We start from the raw sequence: 19,734 nt of genomic DNA on the forward strand, positions 1-19,734 counted from the left end.
CTTAAAGACCATACCAAATGGTTTGCGTTTTTTTTTTTTAAAAACAGATAGAGATAAGCATTCTCTATATTTTTTAAATATATAATATATAATACGTAAAATGCATCGTCGTAGCGCAACAATTAATGAAATACCCGGTTGCTAAGTAGGCGCGTTGCACCTGTAATCAACTATGCTTCAAGTTCTTTGTAGGCTCTGTTCCTTGTTACTTCTCTAACCTCTGATATTACTACACTCCCAAGCAGGGATGTCCACGCCTCTGCCGTCATTCCTTTCTTAGAATCTGGACGCACGTGTATGCATGTTTGTCCATTCAGCATCAACTTTTTAGACGGCATGCCGACTGAAAGGGTTCCAGAGATCAATAGGCTTGTTAACACGAAAGGATTTCAGTAAATGCAATATTTTCTAACATCTAATGAAGGCAAGTGTGATACTGGTGTATAGTCAAAACATTTTTCTAAAATTTTTCTTTAGTAATTTAATTTAAATCACTGGTAATTCATCTTGTAAGAGGTAACAACAAATATGAAAGATGTTTGAATAAATGTCGAGAGTTAGAGGTTTGGAAATGGCCTCTGACGCTGCAAAACTTTAGTTAGGATTCGAACAAGCGATGTGGATATGCATAGCACACAAAAGAAGTGCACGCATAAATATATATATAGAGAGAGATAGAGCACTAGTGGAAATCGGTTACGCCAGTGCGCCTGTTGATAGTGCCGACGGAACGGTGGAAGGTGCAAAGAGGTCAGCAAGTCATGTCCACAGTTTCTACGGTCCCTGTCATGTTCAACAACTTAGTCATGTGGTAACCAAATGTCTACTGAAGTCTCGGGTTTTTACTCAAAAACCTCCACATTCTTCTGGAGAGCGCTTCTTTCTCCACCTAACATAGAGTGCACGGTCTCGTTCGCACGTGAGCGAGTTTTGTGTAGTAAACTTCAATTATTGTCATCTTAATGACGCACACAATCTGTTCGACAACTCACATTCTCTGCGCCTTGTTTGTTGGGACGCAGTTGCTCAGCTTTAGCCTAAAACACAATGGATTGGCTCTCATCAAGTCGTCAGACACTGTACTTAGGCAGCGGCGGTTTCTGAACAGATAAGCCATAACCTTTTTATTAAATTTCTTGAAAACCTTTCTCCTTTTTACAATATTGAGTTCGAAATGCCCAGTACGAATGGATCACAATATAATTTTGCATTCGGTATGGTCTTTAAAGGCTCCGGCCTACTATAATGCGGTTTAATGACCAATGATTAAACAGCCAAATAACCGCACACCAAACCATCTTCACCTACATTCAGGATGAGATGTTTAAGCTCGTCATCGGAAATGAAAGAAGGTTTGTGGCTGACCTCAGAATACATCTTACTTGAGCCTGAAATGGCGAATAAAAATAAATTCGATAGCAATGCAGCAAACAAGATGACACCAAAATCATCACAAAATACTCGAACTGATTTTAAAGATTTGTACTGCAGAGATAAGTAGATGCTTATACAAGCCGTTGATGTGACATAATATGTATGAAGACAGTACAGTCGACTGAACAACTACATCCCCTTTTACTGAAAGGTGTGAAGACTAGATCATCAAAATATTTATCCCTTAACAGTAACCACCAGGATTCAGTACATTTCCACCTTAAATTGTACACAAGTAAAAAAAGATATAAAGCTTAGATTTAGGGTTTACATTAACTGACCTCGAACCGACTTCATGTGCTGCACAGCCATTCGTAGGACGGTGAGTTTGTCCAACTTCCGGTTCATGGCGCTGCACATCGGGATCATAGCTGACAGCTCGGTGATGTAGGAGTTCATCTTGTCCCGCCGCCTCTTTTCAATCTCACTGTGGTTCTGTCTGGGATGTACATAATACAGTAGAGAACAATAACTAAATACGTAGAAAGTAATGACATATTAACATGCATTTTTTTCAGACATCTGAACCAAGTATCCCAAGCAGCTGGTGTAAGGCCACGTAGTTCAAGGTTATGTGCCCTCCAGAAACTTTGCTTTCAGTGCATGTCTACTTCTTTCATAGTAAAAGATAAAGTTGGAGGCACAGGATGGACGACGACGACGATGATGATGAGAAGGAGGGAGAGAGATAGGGGAGAGGAGAAGAGAAAAGAAACGAAGGTGTGGTATGATACAAGAAAATGAAAGTGAGAGATAATGACTAAATTAATTAAAGTTGTGTTTTGCTTGTTAATATGTAGCTTAAAAACCAACAGTGTTCGAAAACACCGGTACAAACGGACACACCCTTTCATTTAAAAGATTAACGACTTGATACTAAGGCACTTGCTTACCTCTGATGTCGCCGACACTCCGGGTCGTTGGGATCTTGAGGGGTGGAAGCCTGCAGGTCATCGTCATCCTCACAGCTCTCGAAGCCACTGTTGCACAAAACATAAGACGTCTGTAATGCCAGCACAAGATACAGGCCCAGACTTGAGAAGACCTGGACAGGCAGAACACTCGACAAAAGTTTGTTATTCGTCGTGTTCGCGTGCTAATATAGAGGCCCTGGCATCAGCGGTAAAATCTTCATGGCTCTGTGTCACAATCTAATCTACTCTGTGTGTTAGCGCGTGTGTGTGTCCTCAAGATCGACAACAACAAAAAAACATCATAACCAGCTTACTCGATTGAAGTGGAACTTCTCTTCCGCTTGCGATCCATGGTAGAGGGGTTGGTGTACGCCAGTGGGTGGCCGGTCACCACAGGCTTGACCACCCCGGGTAGAGGAAACTGCACCCCCGTGCTTTTGTATGTGTACGAGAACTCTAAAGACAAACAACAAGATATCTCTTCAAAGAAAACAGTTCCTTTGTAAATATCCTATGAACTCCACCCCATATACCACTATCCATCGGTTCTGAAAATCTAGCAACTTTCACAATGTAAGCTGTTATGTTGATTGTGATAAGCACTTTACAGCTCAATGACGGGTATCTATCGATAATCTAATAGTATGTAATCTCTTCCCTTGCGCCTTGTAAGCCAGACATCATGGCCATCACAAATGACAACGGCCAGAGGCTGAAATGTTGCTTTGTAAACATCTAGAATGCGCAGCAACAACAGCAAGGTGTGATGTTTCACAAATCACAAAAATACTGTTGTAGAGAAAAGATTAAATTCAATGGCGTGCTTATATCACGTAAAGATTAAACTAAAAAGTGGAGATTCGTGTCTTAAGAGGTGTTCTGTGTGCAATCTGCTACTCAGAGCAGCGGAGCTCTTTCGACTTCTAAACATTTCTAAAATATTTCGTAAAACTTTCCCCTTTTCTGAATAGACAATGTCATGCACCATGTCATGTACAGTGTCATGCATCTACCCTACTCCGTACTAGTCACCTCCTCCGGTATTACGTAAAGCATTCTCCACGCCAAATATTGTTCACCTCCCACAGTTTCTGACACCTTCGCCTCATTCAGTATTGTGTGGACACTTCACTCTGCGGCAATGCACGTGGGGGATGCTGCGCAACTCCACACTGCATGCCCTATAGACTCTACAGTTCTTACATGTGTGCACCATGCATAAATAACAACCAGCAAGTATTTATTAAAGTAACTGTTGTAAAACCGTCATCACAGCCAAATACTGCACGAGGTGTCGCCACCCGTATACGTCTTTGAACCACACTGGGTCATCCAGCGCTCGACACATCACTTCATGCACAGATAACTCATCTCAAGTCTTAGAAAAGTGTTCTGATGACCTACAGTTCTACACAATCGATGTTTTGGCGCTGGTTGTCTTCATCACTGAAAAAATCTTTTGCTGCACTTATTACAACTGTACTTGCAGGCAGTTGTCACGTGGATGATTACAAGAAAAAGCTGCAGCAGACAAAATGGAAGTAGACACTTCAACATACAGGATTCAAGACATCCGTATTAAGTGTTTTTTTTTAATTTTGAGAATCTAACGTCGGGAGCTATGACAGCAACTGAGATTGCGCAAGAAACCTCACGAGTTCAGAAGCGGGAACAATGCTTTCTCCACATATATAAAGCTCGATCGAAATTGAAAAGATAGTTTTCTTGCAGACAGAAAACTGTTTTAGCAACTCCTGTTTAGCGAAGATATAACTGAAGAAGAAGCTGCTTTAAGGGAAAGAAGTAAAATTCACGCAAAAGTAGGCAAATATCTGGCTGATTTGGCCAAAGCATGGCACCAAATAATAACGAAACATTTACGAACGCATGCACAGTCCCACCTTAAAGACAGGAAAAAAGAAAAACATAACACGAAAGCGAATATTTTATTCAATAGTATCTTGCCTTTTCTGATAAGGTATACACAAGTATAACATATATATGACAAGTATTATTATATTACAGTATCACCAGTTATATTGCGATACCCCTAAGCCTTATATAAAACATTAACGGTATCATTGTTAAAGAGCAACGGCAATGAAAATACAAAGAAGTATAGAAATAGGAAAAGTTCTTGGAATACTATGACACTTAAGAAGAGATAAACTGGTTTTGACTGCTTTTTTAATTGTGAGTGTGAGAGAGAGAGAGAGAGAGAGAGAGATGGGCTACCAATGCAAGTGCGGACGTAAGCAAACTGAGTCGCCTGTATGATTTTGATCAACATTTTGTCTTAAAAATAAAACTCTGTTTGGGTTTACGATATTAAGGCTAAGCCTTTATTTTAAAAAAAATTGTGCAATATTTAAAAAGATATTTGGACTTTTCGATATGACTCATACTTGAAGAACTTTGCTTAGTTTCTAAGTCGCCAGATATGATGAAGATGATGATGAAGAAGAAGATGGTGAGGGAGAAGAAGAAAGAAGGAAGAAAGAAAGGAAGAGAAGAAAGGAAGAAAAAAGAAGAAGAGAAAGGAAGAAGAAAGAAAAGGAAGAAGAAGAAAGAAGAAGAAAGAAGAAAGTCACGCGTCACTGTTGGTTTCCATGGTTCAAAACTAACCAGCAGTCAAAATATCTTTTAAGGCTTGCTTTCCCGCAAGAGAACATATGAAGTTTTCTACGTAATGGACGCACAGCGGGTGCTCTACAGCCATCGAGACAATGATTCTCAAGGCGGCAATGGCCATGCAGGTCCGTAAAAGCTCTATGCCATTGTGTTGACGAAAGCAGGGTGTATTAAAAGGGATGCCACGTTTGGGCTGTAAGCTAAAATGTACACATTACAAGGCTATACAAAAGCTTGCATGAAATTAGGTGGTCTGTGAAAGACTCTTAGAAAGTTACGTCCTGTCTATTTCATGAACGTTGTTTGCCTCCGTGCTGCAATTGTTTATATGTCTGCTAAAACTCAAAAAGCATGCTTTTGGGAAGCACTAGTTCTTAAGAGGAAAGACATAAAAAAGAAAATTTTAGACTAGATGGTACTTAGTCCCCATTTTCATTTAATGCCAACAAAGAAGACAGGAAAACTGAAGACAGGAGAAATATGGCCACTTAAGTGATATTAGTGATGATGTGGGTAGCTGTACAAGAATAGGAATTATTCTATTTAACCTTGATTGCTGCTGGTAGGTGTTTGTAAGACTTTCGTCTACGCTACTCCCTAGCCTATATTTTTATTATTTTTTTTTTTTTTTTTTGGTCAGTGCGCATAACATCCATAATGCTCAAAGCAAATTTTTAAATTCATTTGCTCAAATAAAACTGCAGAAACAAAATTTCAAAAAATATCTAGAATCAACTCGTAATGTTGTTTTTTTCTTCTTACATGTCCGTCCAAAGCATGAAAAAAGTTTTCATTTCGAGTCCTTATCTCGAGTATCTCGAGTACATGGTTCTTTCGTCAAAATAGCAAACTTAATAAAACAAACTTTCATTTGACTAACGTGTATGCCGGAAAACTGTTGTCAAAATTGAATCTGAATGTTCATCCTATCACCACGATTCGCATACTACTAAAGAAATATATCAATCAGAAAATTAATTTATCAAAAAGGAGAATGAACGTATCGATTACACGGACCCTCACTGGCTTTACAAGTCTGCGTTGCTTTTCTGCATCTATAAAATGGATGTGGCCATTATCAACAGTCATTAAGCTTATCATCCTTCCTAGCTTTCTAGCTACAAGATCGTGAATGATGTTCATAACCAAACAAACACGGAGTAACGTTTGAACATGTTTGGCAAAGATTCTACATGACGGCAATATCAAATCTTTGCCAAACGTGCTCAAATTTTACTCCATGTTTAAGAATGGATTTAATGTAGTCAGGTAAAACGGGATCAGACAAGCCATGGCGACATTTCCTGTACTTCTGTGTTGCTCTAAGGTGAACAAAGCCTGTTTACAGAATGGAGCAGGGACAAAGTGTACAGGGTACATAAATATGGTGCCTGCCAATTTTGTCACGGCACTCATTTACACGCCATCGATCTGTAGCATTGTCAGCTTTGTTGTGACCCCTAGTATCAACTCAAAGGTTGATCCATTTCTTTGTTCGGTTGCCTTTCGGACAATAATAGCGCCTGTAATATGGAGGTAACCAAACGGGAACATATTAAAATATATCACTGTATAAATATTTATTTTTAAGTGAAATAGTATTACTTAGACAAAATACTTTTGTAGGCAATATTAAACAGCCTTGAATCAGTGTGCCCTTGACACAGAACTGATTCACATAAAAAATAAGAAGCTTAAAAACTAGACCAAAATTAAACATTGGCATTAAAGGCATTTACAGAACATAAGAGAACAGTAGAAATTAAACAAAGCATAAAATGACAATTTACATACATACGAGAGAGAGAGAGGAGACAGACAGATAGACAGAGAGAAAGAGAGACAAAGAGATAACGAACAGAATACGCTAAGAAAATTACTGGGGATGAAAACAATAAAAACTGTGGACACCAGCTGTAGATGACCAGGATGAAATTAGCTTAAATAGGACCATTATAAAACTGAGAAATAATCACCCAGAAATTAAATGAATTTAAATAAATCAAATTATATAATGGAGTTAACAGAACCAAAAGTAATCCTGCAATTTCTAATGATAAAACGATTATTTATTAACCCTAAAAAAATCTGACCATGCAACGAACTGGACACGAATTTTTCTTGAACACTATGAATAGGGATATTTTCAAAATAAATATGTTTTGAATGCAAGTTTCAATGATTTGGTTTTCTGTTAATAACGATTGTGAAAGGGATGGCAGTTTAATTATTTAGGGGTACATTAACTAAATGTGCATTGATCACCTATTTAATCCTGGTATTTGGAAATAAATATTTTTTTTACAAATGAAAATACCGATCTTCTCCATACATATTGTCGAACTGTCGTATAAAGGTCTAAGTACACTATTTGAACGATTATAAATACATTTATATATTCCATATAAATATATATGTGTGTGTGGGTGTGATTTATAAAGGATTCTATAGAACAATTATTTTACTTTAAAGAGTGAACTTGTGAGCAGATTTCGAAAGCAGGAAAGAAAGAAAACATAAGTAAAGAAAAGGGGACGGTGGATAAAGCGTGTGCGTGCGTGGCTGGTTAATCAAATTTGACTTATGCGCATCGAAAGCAGTTTTTATTGTCTTGATTTGTGTCCTTGGTATGATAATATTGGAGAAAATCGGTTTAGAAAAATGCAGAGATAAATGGATTTCAGTGAGATAATTACATCTTGAAGAATAAATCTTGACACTCGGTGAAAAACGATTTGAAATGCTTAGCCTGGACATTGCAAAAACATCGCAAGTCATCCGCCAGAAGACCTGGAGGACAGGAGAGAAGAGAGCTAGAACGCGTAATACAGACACGAGAGAGAACGAGAGAAAACCGGCGAAAGGCAGGAGAACGAGAAAACGTAATGGAAGATAAAGAATGGCGGCGGAGAGGGGAGTGACCAGCCGAATGGGATGGAGGAGCTCGACTGAGACGTAGTCTAGCTTTAGGGCACTAGCAAGGATTCGATCCAGAAATATGTGAAAACAAGAAAATTGAAACAATACCAATCATCTATTTAAGATAAATATTTGGGCACAGGAGACAGGGGAGAAAGAAAGCAAAGAAGCGAAGGGGAAGAATTGCGGGAAATGCTCACCGGATGTCAACAATGTTCGAACAAGTACTAACGTAGATTTCTTTGGAGACAAAGTTGAATATACTTAACGTCTTGGGTAATATTTTGCAAATATGTTTTAATGTTTTTATGAAAAGCTTGCACGTTCAACGCACAAATACTTGTTGAAAAAAAACTGACTCTCTTAGTTGTGCATGCGTGTGCGTGTTCGCGTGTGTGTGGTGCGCAGTGAGTAGTTTCTAGATAGAACAAGATTATTTTATACAAGGTCAATATTATTATTGTTGTTATTTCTGAACACTAACGTTGTATAGCATGAATTTAACGCAACAGTAGTAGTCCCTGACACTGACGTGTAGAATACGTTAAATGCTATACAGACCTGTTAGCTGCGGGTGGTACTGCGAGCACGGGGTGGACTGGCATGCCGTCAGCTGTGCCGGGTGGAAGTCGGCCTCGAACTGTCGGGTGACGGAAGGACATGGATAGCCGCTGTACCACACCCCAGGCACATAGCACGCCTGCGCGTACGGGTGGAATGCAGCAGACTGATAATACGAGTTCTCCATATCTGGGGACTGTTGCTGCTGCGTCTAACCTCTTCTTGGATAAAAGGTGTCTCAGCTATATTTCCCTATCGTTAGCGGCTTTTCTCTCTCATGAATGGGAGAATGTTAAATCTTGCATTCGGTCTTGCCTCTAAAAAGTTCTCATCACACTTTTCTGAAGTAAGGAATAGCAGAAGTAGAATCAAATTTTCAAAAAATATGGTGATCTTTGATTATTCTGTCTTTCTAGCAGCGCGCCTCTTGTAAGCCTCCATTGCATCCGACCAAGAAATACTATAATTAGGCAGTTTGCCTCAAAGCCACCAATCTTCATATTCTTGTATTTTAACAGGTAGACCTGGGAATGCACGTTCAGGTGTGCACTCGTAATCGCTGGAAAACTACTGTCAAGTATACAGACCTTAGAACACACTAAAGCCAGTGATTTGTGCAGTTCGTGAGCAGCCAAAGTCAATGAAATTTCTCACACAGCTATGACTAGATTTCAAAGAATCGCTGCCCTTTGAAAAATGGATTTGGCGAGCTTATGACACAGCAGTCTAAGAAAGCTGATAACCGAATCATCACAAAACTCAGTCGCCATAGGACTATGTAACAGGTCTTGATTTTGTCACAAGCGCTCACCGGCGTGGGTCAATAAACGTCAAAATAAACACGTGTAACTCTCTAGCCTCGTCTGCCTCTAGCCTTTTTTTTTTTGAGTCCTGCTGATTAGACTGACTGAACTTGATTTACCCGTTTACTTAAGGTAGTTTTGAGAAGCCAGAGAACTCCTGCAACTGATGTTTTGACGTCCATTCCACAACGGCACCGACGGGCACTGATATGGCGACCTGTGAAGGACATCATCATCACCGCGCACTTGTTTGTCAACGTTTCAGCTGGTCAGGTTCCATCGAATAAGGTGTTTTCATTCCTTGAATGAGAAGCTATGTGTTTCAATTTTTCTGACATAACGTACAATCAAAATACTGGATGTCTAAACAAAACCAAAAACAAAGCAGTGAAAACGATACCCTTATGACGTCTTTTATCTTTCTACTCCTTTTTATTTTTCTCTCTTATTTTTTTTTCATTTGGAGACAAATTTATCACCTGCCAACTTTTTTCCCCCCGCAATATTGTGCATCACTAGCAACTGTCAAAACCGAAAAACATAGTATACTTGGAAAAATAAACTAAGCCTATAACATTCAGTTCTCTAATGAGTATTTTGTTATAATAATTTCTTTTAGAGGATAAATAAACAGAACTCAGAGTCTGAATGTGAGACATATATTTGTAACAATGCCACTGTAAAACTGTAAAATGTCGTTGTTACCCTCTGTAATCATCGTTAAGCTTAAACTGCACATCATTCTTTTTTTTTAATCCAAATATGTCGCTGAGAAAGAAGTAGATGAATACCACACCAGATATGTAAATAAGAAATAGCAGCTACCTGCATCGGTTGTAATGCTACTTTCATTCACGTGAACAATGAGCCTTAAACTGAAAAAAACAGACGACCAAATTGTGGCTAAATTCCATAAGGCACATGATGCAACGAGTTGCAGTCTTTCTGCACCATCTACAACGCAGTGTCCATCATACAAGACTGCCTCGCGGAAACTGAACTGCCTCGTACAGGGACCGACAGACAGGCGTCCCAGTCTCCAGTGAAACAAAACTGTTCACAAGCTCCCTTGCTCTATTTTTCCCTTTCCCCGCCTGGCTAAACCTGAGAGAGACCCTCTTTCCGGTAACAATGTTACAGCTGCCGGCGACAAAGACGGAAATGGCCTCTGCAAACAGCTAATGCCCCCCGAAACAACAATTGTTTTGCCGGGAGAACAAATTTCTGGATGCCATAGGGTTAAACATCGAAATCCCTTGTGCCCCTCTCCCCCCTCCACCTTTTTCGGAAACAGCTAGCGCCGCCTTGCAAGGGAAACAAACGGTCAAGCAGCGTGCAAGGGAGCGAGTAGTGCTGCTGTGTACACAGGAGGGCGACAGCACTACGGTTACTCACTAGCATGGCCTCAAAAGACCATCGAGACACCAAACTTCGGAAATAGAGCGTGCAGCGTTATATAGCACGAATAGCTGAAGTTATCTTGATGTGTCTGGTGTTTAATCTCACTGATTCTGAGCCTTTATCAAATTTAGGTGAGGGATCTGATAGTGTTACCCAAAAATTTCTTGAATTTGGGTATGACGCACATTTTGTAGCAAATGACAGAGACAGACGTCTGCAGCACTTCGTTTGTACGGATGTACATTTGTACGAATGTACGTACAACATTGTTTCTTTATCCTCTAAAAACTGAAGATGATGGTTTGTTTGTGGTTTTTTTTTTTCACCGTAACATCCAATAACTTTAGGTTTTGCTTCACTGTGCATTTTTTTTATTACTTAATAAATTTGTATTTTACCTCAGTAATCTTTACGTCTACAGATTGATACTCTTCTTGAGCACACGAAAATTACGCATTTTAACGGTTTTCGGCGTTCTGTGCCAAGCTAGCAACTAAGGCTATCCAGCTGTCCCACTGGGTGAGGTCTTCACAATGCAAACTTATCCAGGGGAAATCATGACGCCTGTGTTGTTGACCTCTTTCTAAATCAGATCATAAAAGTTCATGCTTGCTACTATTCTTGACTCTGTATAAATTTTGGCATGCTCTCGTTTCACAATATTCACGGATAAACGGCGTAATGCCGTAATGTCGACGAAAAGAACAAATAACTGTGCACCTCTGGACTGCTCTGCCGAGATGGCTGTTAACCAACAAACTTAGAAGACGGCAGAGGGAGAAAGAAAAAGACGCATTCTTCCATCCCTTCTCCCCACCCAACTACTTTCACCTGACTACCACCACCACCACGGAAGGAGGTGAGTCTGATCGTGTCCTTCTTAGAACAAGACCAAGGAATGCTTCGTGCCTCGCCCCGCCCTTCCATACCGCGAGTGCCCGGTAGTCGTTATGCCCGGAGAACGACGGATGTTTTCACCGCACTTTCATTCTTAGCCCCTTGTCAGCCAGCGCTGGACAGCCGAGAAGACTTGTTTCTTCTTCGTCTGCGTCTTTCACTTTTGCTTTTCTCATACTCGCTGCACTTGCATCATGCTCAGGGGTTAAAAGCATTTAAGACAAACAACATGAAACTTCTACAGTGAGAAATAAAAGCGTGAAGACAAGGCATGAAAGACTACGATGATATCTAAGGTGATCAGACTCAAAAGGTAGGTAGCGACAAACGAACGAAAATCAGCAGACAAATCTCGGGAAGTACGTTTGATGTGTGTGTCCGCAGAAATGTGCAATTCTCTTGTCTGGAATCCACCTTGAAAGTGCTTTCTGCTGGTAGCTTCAGCATGGTTTAACTTTTTGAATTATTTAGACCCAGTTAAGTAAGGAAGACAGTAACTGTTGACACTGGAAGATTGATGATACAAAGAACTTAACCAAGGGCTCCAGGTAAAGAAAATTGATCATAAGTCTACATTAAATTCTTACATTAGCTGTTAGGTTATAGGGCTAACGAATACAGAGCATTGCGCCAATCTAGAACAAATAAACAGAGCTGTCACAACCAATGGGTTCCTACGCATACAAGCAGTACGCAAGTGGCTAAAGCATCCCTGTACACATGCACCGGAGACAAAAAGAAAACACATCCTTGGCGAAAGGTGGAAGTGCAAGGATCAGACACTGAAATATAATCCGGTGATAATATCAGAATTCAAGATTACCTCTGATCTGTAATTCAACCTCCACCTTCAAGCTACAGACGCTCAGTTCTTTGCTACAGCCAGCGATTAACGATGCGCAAGATAACGATCACAATGCCTCCCTCAGCTCCTGCGTGTCGGCTGTCTCACACACACACACACAAGTAAAATGAGATTTTTTAATTTTTCATTTCATTCTCCTCACGAGGTTTCTGTAAACAGCCACAGGCTGTTGAACATTTTTATCGCGGCACGAGCATGTTTTTGCGTTTCGAAGAGATGAAACTAATTTCGCACCTGTCTTGATGAAACTGGCTTCCTTATACACTCCTTCAGGCTTAAAAGCAAACTGATATACTTGTGTAAATTCATAGCTGTCTGTCACAGGAAACATCTTTCTATGCCTAGGGATGTTATTGAAGGCATTTATTGAGTTCCACATCTCCAGGCAAAGGTCAGTTTTATGTGGTTGATCGCAGTTAAGATGTATATACTGAGTGTATTAAGCCTCTACTAAATACTGCATATATTAAACTATGTTTTGTATCTGTGAGGTACTGGATACATCGAATTTTATGTTATCTCTTAGATGTTTGGGTATATTAATTGTACTTTATACACGACATTGTATACATCAAACTGTATTTTGTTTCCTTAAGACATTGCGTACATCCAACTGCATTTTATCTGTACAAGACATTGGGCACATGTATCAAACTGTATTTTGTCGACGCATTAGATGCATTAAACTGTATTTTAAATCTACAAGACACTAGCTTCATCGAAAGGTAATTTATCGCTATGAGAAATTTAGTGTTTCAAATCGTATTTTACCTGTAAAAGACACTGTATAAACTATATTTTGTTTCTATAAAGCATTCCGTACACCAAACCTCATTTTGTCTCCACAGTAAATAATCAAACTGTATTTTGTCTCCACAAGACACCAGGCGTGTACATCAAATCTTATTTTTGGAGTAGCGTATACCGCATGAACTTTTCCACAGGTGCTTATTCTCATCCTCAGCGCTTGGATTTTTAAAGAGATCAAAGTTTGTCATCACCATTGGATGGCAGTAACTCGAAGACTCGCTTTCCAAGCCTGCTGAGCACTTGATTGTCTGTTGTATTTTCTCGACAGGAGACATCGTGGGCTCTAAAGTATTCTGGTCAGGTTAGCGCTGATACGCTGGTCACAGACTACGTATATCGTATGGTTGAACAGATCCACACTTTCGAGCAGTTAATTTGGAAAAAAGGGTAGTGTTAGGAGATTTTTTTAGTAGCAGAAGCTTGCCTGACCAGTCATTGAGTACAAAATGGAACCCTTGCCAACAGTAAATGTCAGCAGTGAGTCGTTGTGCCACAGGAAACGTCAATGTTTAGGTTCACGATGCAGATGTAGCTGGGAGGAAGCACTGAGGGCAAAATGGAAGTCTAGGTACATGTCAATGGAATGCATTCGTCTCAGGTAGGAGCCGTACCAAAACTTGCCATGTTTCCTTGTACATCATGTGCTACACTGTTGTCCCTTGCTGAAAGCTGCATGTTTTCTAAAATAAACACTTTAAAATAGTCTTTTTTTTATCAGTGAACTTAAATGGCTCTCATTCTTCTTTTTATAGTTTACCTTACAATATTATCTACTTGATAATGCATGCATACTTACAATATACACGGAGGCTGCTCTGTTTTGTTGTTGAATAACATATGCATGGATATGTTTGATCGTGTTTCGTTAGCATAATAGAAATGTAGCTAATGCAGTTTTAAGGGAAATAAAGTTCAGTGCACCTTCATCCTGATAATTCCTGGTGAGATTTTAAAAAAAATTGATGTTCTCTGTCTAACTGCAGTGGGTTTATCAAGAAAAGTGACATGGGCAATCAATTCGTCTAGACCAAAAAAGCCCCACCTAGTGATGACTTAAAACCGAGCAGTCCAATACAAATGAACGTGAATCTGCAGTCCCAAAGATCGCTGAAAGGAGAAAGATTGATCAAACTGAAACAGCTTTCTGTGAGAAAACGAATTTTTACATTCCCCTTTTCCGTTCTCGATATGCACGCCTACAACTTATATACCAGCTTATACACAGTACAGCCTCGATTATCCGGTGTCATTTCGGCGCCCGTCATTTGGATAATCAAAAATCACGGATAATCCAAAATTAACGGATGGGTTTTGGAGGCTGAAATTTGCAGGTTAGTTTTACATCGCCTATATCTACTGATATCTGAAAAAAAACTCAGATTATTCAGGCTGGTCTTTAAACGCAGCCTGCTAGTTCTGTTGTCATTCCCCTTTAAGTCTGTGGGTCTCCATGGAAACAGCACAGCGAATCAAATACAAGTATCGCAAACTTTCCGAAAACGAGTTCGTCCGTGCGGCATCGCAGATGATGGAAAAGCTGTTTCCGGAACAGTTTTACACTTCTATTTGTAACTTTCACGTCTCTTACATTTGGCAAGGACATTACTAAATTGTGCTTTATGTTCTTTACTTCCAATGAAATACCCTTTGCCTTCGATGATGAAAAACGAAACAATCATTTAGACATAGACGCGTATATCTGCATGCGTCTACGCGCACAAATAAATCCGTGCACACACAATCCCCATATAGGCAGGTGAAATATTATGGTTTTGTTTGTCAACGTTACGAAAGTTGTTAAGATTGAATACTAAACAGACATCTATGTCACCCATACGATGGGATTAGAAATGGACTGAGTACCATTCACTGAGTAAGCAAGATAGTATAGTGAAATAAACCTCAGTGAAAAATTAACCCTTTGTCGTAGGATTGCAAAAAAATCGATCGGAGCAATTAACCTAATGAATGCTCTTTAGTCCTGGAGACCGCACTAGGAGCAGCCCATGATCGCAGTACACATAAATCTTCCGCCAAATACTAAAGTGTGAAAGAAAACGGGGCTGGGGAATTTTAAAATCAACAGAAATGTGTGCTTAAATATATGGTCAGGACCTAACAATGAAAATAAAAAGCTCTCAGCACCCTACCAAATGAACTGTAAGCATTAAGGCAGACATTCACACATCGAATAACTATTAAAACGTAGAAAACCAAAGACTTCAACGGCCATGGGGGGATTGGCTTTTTACGACGTGCCAGCAACTGAGGCTATATTACGGCAAGCAGCCAGCCCTGTAAACAGATGCCACGTGCAGAGAAAGAACAGCGTGCCCGAGACGAGAAATGAACTCTGGGCAGCCAGCCTTCACTGTATTGGTGACAGGCGCTAACCGTTGCGCCACCGGACCGCTCGACTTCAACGGCCAGCTAGGTACTTCGCTAACAATAACAATAAATTAGCAATTCTAGTTCTCTTTAAAAAAAATGACAAAGAAAATAGTTGTCATGATGTTTAAACCACTTACATCTCACCAGACTAAGCACACAGCACTTAAGTTCGTTGACGCGGGAAGTCTTTTATTTAGGGACCACTTCTCATCGTTATGTTTCTCCCTGTTGAGACACTACAGTAGACGACTTTTGTGCAGTTCAATCCGAGTAAACATCCAATATCCTTCACCACTCATAGAACCGAGTCATGCGTGTCCACACTTCGTGAGAAAAACGTTCACTACAGTTCTCCTGGACTGCTTGTATCATCCATGGCCCTTTACGACAGTTGCCTTACTTTGTTTTGCGCACATCATCTACAATTGTCATGCGGAATACTTAAAGGGGTTTGATAGCAGCCACGCTAGCCTTTCTGTGCTTAAAGGAAATTTTCGATTTCAGTTTTGCCACCTGTGCTTTATTTATTACTGTTTAGAATCTGCAGATGATAAGAGTACAGTGATAAGCAGTGCTGGTTCTGCTTAATTTTTCATAATCCTTAAAAGCCAGCCAAGCCCACGAATAGAAAATGATGCGACGGGTGGATCGATATACAGTCTTCCCGCATCTCTCTCTCGCTCATTCTGTGCATGCATGCACGCGAGACAGAAAAAGAGAGTGTGCATGTAAGAGACAGCAAAAACGAGAAAAAAAGGAGTATGAGAAAGACAGACGGAAAGAGTGAGACGAAGCAAAAGTACATCAGACGCAACTGCGGGGGCTGGTCGATTCGACCACAGCCCACAATCGATTCGACCAAATTCTCATTTAATCGATAATTCGGTCACGAAATAAGTGCAGTTTTTTATGAACTCTTCTTTCTTGTCCTTGGCTGATACACGTCGATCTTGCCCTCTCTCTTCTCCCTCTGTGTATATAGATATATGTGTGAGAGAGAGAGGGTGGAAGGATCCGTCAATAGAAATGAGTTTTCAACATAGTCTAACATCTTCATTTTTTTAAATGCTTTAAGCGTTTTTTTTAAGAGGTTGTGAGTCGTATGGCGGTGCCAATCTGACTGCTATTGCGTAAACTAAGCAAAGAAAGTATTTTTTTTTGCTCATAAATAGGCAATGTCACTTCTAATAGCGGCTATTTTTTATTTGATAACAATGGCGGCTGACCTACGTATATTACGTAACTATAAAAATATCTTCATTTTGCCTACATACAGCAGCAACGAGTGCGTTATTACACTGAATAGTAACTTGTGTATTTGGTGGTCGAATAGACTGAAGCCGGTGGTCGAATCTACTATGGCGGTGTCTGAATCAACTGAGGGCTGTGGTCGAATCGACTGAGGTCAGTAGTCGAATCTACCAAGCGGCGTGGACGAATCGACTCGTGCGGAGTCAAATCGATAAATGGTCGATATCGACCGGTGACCGCAGGTGCAGTGGAAAGATAAGAAAGGAAAGCTCTATGAGCCTGGTGACCCTCTGCGGCAACAGATAGTGTAGCCTGTTGGAAATTTCTAGTCAAACTGTCACAAACTTTCCTTGTCGTTTCAATATAATTTACGTTCATCTGAATTTAAGAATTGAGTAAAACGGTAAACATCATAGCTTAATGTTTCTAAATATCTAATTCTTCTATTTTTATTATTCTCGACTAAAGGTATCTCGCTTTGCACAGTGAGACTACACCTATTCCAAATGTCTAGAATTGTTCTTTTCGAGAATTTTTCTGTATATAACGGTGATGCAATGGCAAACACTCTGTGCCATTTTCCCCATCTACGGTGCTAGAAATTTGAACAGTCACACACATTTCTAATATGACAACAAAGGATGTCATGGATGCTAATGGAACAGCCATTCTGTTTCTTAGTTCGTTTATTGGCTTGTTTGTTTGATCCATTGCGAGGCTGTGTGGCCGTGGAATATTTGACATTTATTTGTGATCAAACAGTTCAGTGCTCGATAATTAGTTTACGCAGAAGTAACTCAAACATTAATCCGGTTGAAAAAAAAATTATAAGAAAAAAAAACGAAAACGGGATCTTGCTACAGATCATCATTGATATTACAACAAAACACAAAAAGAAGGATTCCTATATCGCCCTTAGGGACAATTTAGTGTTTGTGATTACGTGGAATAACGGAATACTGTATAAACCTTTCTCAGAACTAAGTTAAAAAGCGTTGAGTCTCGAGTTTAATACAATCTGTAATCACACACACACACGGGTGCCCAAGCACGTTCTCTTGTCAAGATTTTAAGTACAAATATGCGTTTGAATTCCTCACAGGGAATACATATCACCTCAATTTTCTTAAATTACAGACGTGAAAGGTGTAAATATAAATTATGATGAAACTGAAGGAGAAATCTTTTCACACATAACCCATCTTTGCCGGAATTACAGCAAAAACTTTGCGGCAAAGTCCGCACATTCGCAAACTAGTCGCCGAAGATCCTTTGTTCCAGATTGATTTTTGTGATCTTTGTGAGCTTCGGCTGTCCTTCCAAGCATCATCAATAAATAAATAATACAAATTTTAAAACATTCCAACCCTCTCAAAGCAATGACCTACCTTCTGAAGCCCCAAGGGATACTCCCGAGCACTGACTCGACGCCTGCGGGATCACAAGCAACAGCGCTGGACAGGCTATCCAATGGGTGCGCGCGTTACATGTCTGGTCAATCACCATACCAACGCAGAGTCGGCCCCCGTCAGGTGATGTCCTGTGGCGTGAAGTGCGCCATGAAGAGACAAACGTTCACTGTAAGGAGAAAACATTAGTAGAAGTGACTCATGCCCTGCTCCACCAGCTGGCTTTTATAGGCACGCTTTGCTGACTGACGGTTCCATGATACGACCAGGTAACCCACGAGGGCCAAGTCCACACAACGGAAGAAACGCACCAGTAGATGTCCCCTGGTTATGCGTGCTTTGCTAGGGTAATATCTGCGGCGTAGATAGAGTTAGTGCTAGCAACCGTCCTTGTTTGTCAGGCTCTTGTGTTCTGCTGTGACTGCTACCGTTCAACGAATCACATCACCAATGGCTGTCGGAAGCAGTGAAGGGGACGTTGCTGGTGTAGACGTTTGGAAGTAGAGAATGAGCTGCGCTCACGTCTAGTCTCTCGCCTGCTTCGGTTTACATCGATCTCTGAAATAAGATAACAGAGATTAATTAGAAGGATTGTTACAGGGACATAATTTGATGTTCATACACGTAGGTAGACCTCAAAAGATCTGTGGACTTATAAAGTTGTGTTAGCTGAACAGTTTCAGTGGACTAACAGAACGAATAAGTGAAATCCCATCAAAAAAAAAAAAAAAAAAAAAAAAAAAAAAAAAAAAGAGGTATGGCACTATCTTGAACGCGAAATACAAACACGCACGAGCACACACAGGCAGCAGATAAAGGGACTAGCTTTATTACCACCAGATGAGCTTAATTTTTTTATATGTCATGATTTCAACACACGTGTGGTTATAGAGCATATTGAAGAATGTAATTAATGCGAGCAAGATTGATGAAATGAAAAACACCTTATGGCATCGTCACAAATACATAAATCGTCTTCTTAGGAAAGTTCGAGTTACGAACTTCAGTACATACGAACAAAGTTGTCCTCAAGCTCAAAAGTAGTTCGTAAGGATTGTCTTCAAGTTTAAAGTTATCGCGTAAGGATAGTTCGCGAGTCTGCCGAGTGGCGGCAACAGGAGGGAGCGTGGCTAGGCGCGTCCTAAACAATAGTTCTCACTGTACCCACAGGGTCTGATTGCAACGTGAGTTGTGCAATCTCAAAAAAATTAGTGAGTTTGTGACTATTTTCAGAGGTGTTTTGTCCTTAATAAGCATTCTAACATGTCAGATGTTAAGCGCAAAAGCAGTGGTGATGTGGCTGGTAGTGCCAGGCTATCACCTTCGAAATAAAAATGGACCTTTTTATAGAGTAAAGCGAGGTGATAAGATGGCTGATGCTGCTCATACCAGATGAATCGTTCTACCATCGGCCGTATTCTCAATAACAAGGACAAGATCATGGAATA

General features: G+C 40.1%; 1 protein-coding gene across 7 annotated transcripts in view; it reads right to left on the bottom strand.

Moving 5' to 3' along the window:
* The window catches only part of LOC112559240 (protein cycle-like), a 69,972-nt gene that overhangs the window by 15,276 nt on the left and 34,962 nt on the right, over nt 1–19,734 (bottom strand). For 3 of the 7 annotated variants that reach the window (XM_025230311.1, XM_025230313.1, XM_025230312.1), the window contains exons 2-6: nt 18,266–18,844; nt 2,663–2,804; nt 2,328–2,414; nt 1,716–1,873; nt 1,309–1,388 (exon numbers count right to left, since the gene is read on the bottom strand). In XM_025230311.1, the coding sequence (XP_025086096.1) occupies nt 1,309–1,388; nt 1,716–1,873; nt 2,328–2,414; nt 2,663–2,804; nt 18,266–18,383 (585 nt within the window). In that variant the 5' untranslated portion in view covers nt 18,384–18,844. Of the gene's footprint in view, nt 1–1,308; nt 1,389–1,715; nt 1,874–2,327; nt 2,415–2,662; nt 2,805–8,459; nt 10,983–12,383; nt 12,444–18,265; nt 18,845–19,734 lie in introns of those variants that run through there. The other 4 variants (XM_025230308.1, XM_025230307.1, XM_025230306.1 and 1 more) reach the window with 4 other exon arrangements.

The sequence above is a fragment of the Pomacea canaliculata genome, linkage group LG3 (genome assembly GCF_003073045.1).
Source record: "Pomacea canaliculata isolate SZHN2017 linkage group LG3, ASM307304v1, whole genome shotgun sequence".
Lineage (NCBI taxonomy): Eukaryota > Metazoa > Mollusca > Gastropoda > Architaenioglossa > Ampullariidae > Pomacea > Pomacea canaliculata.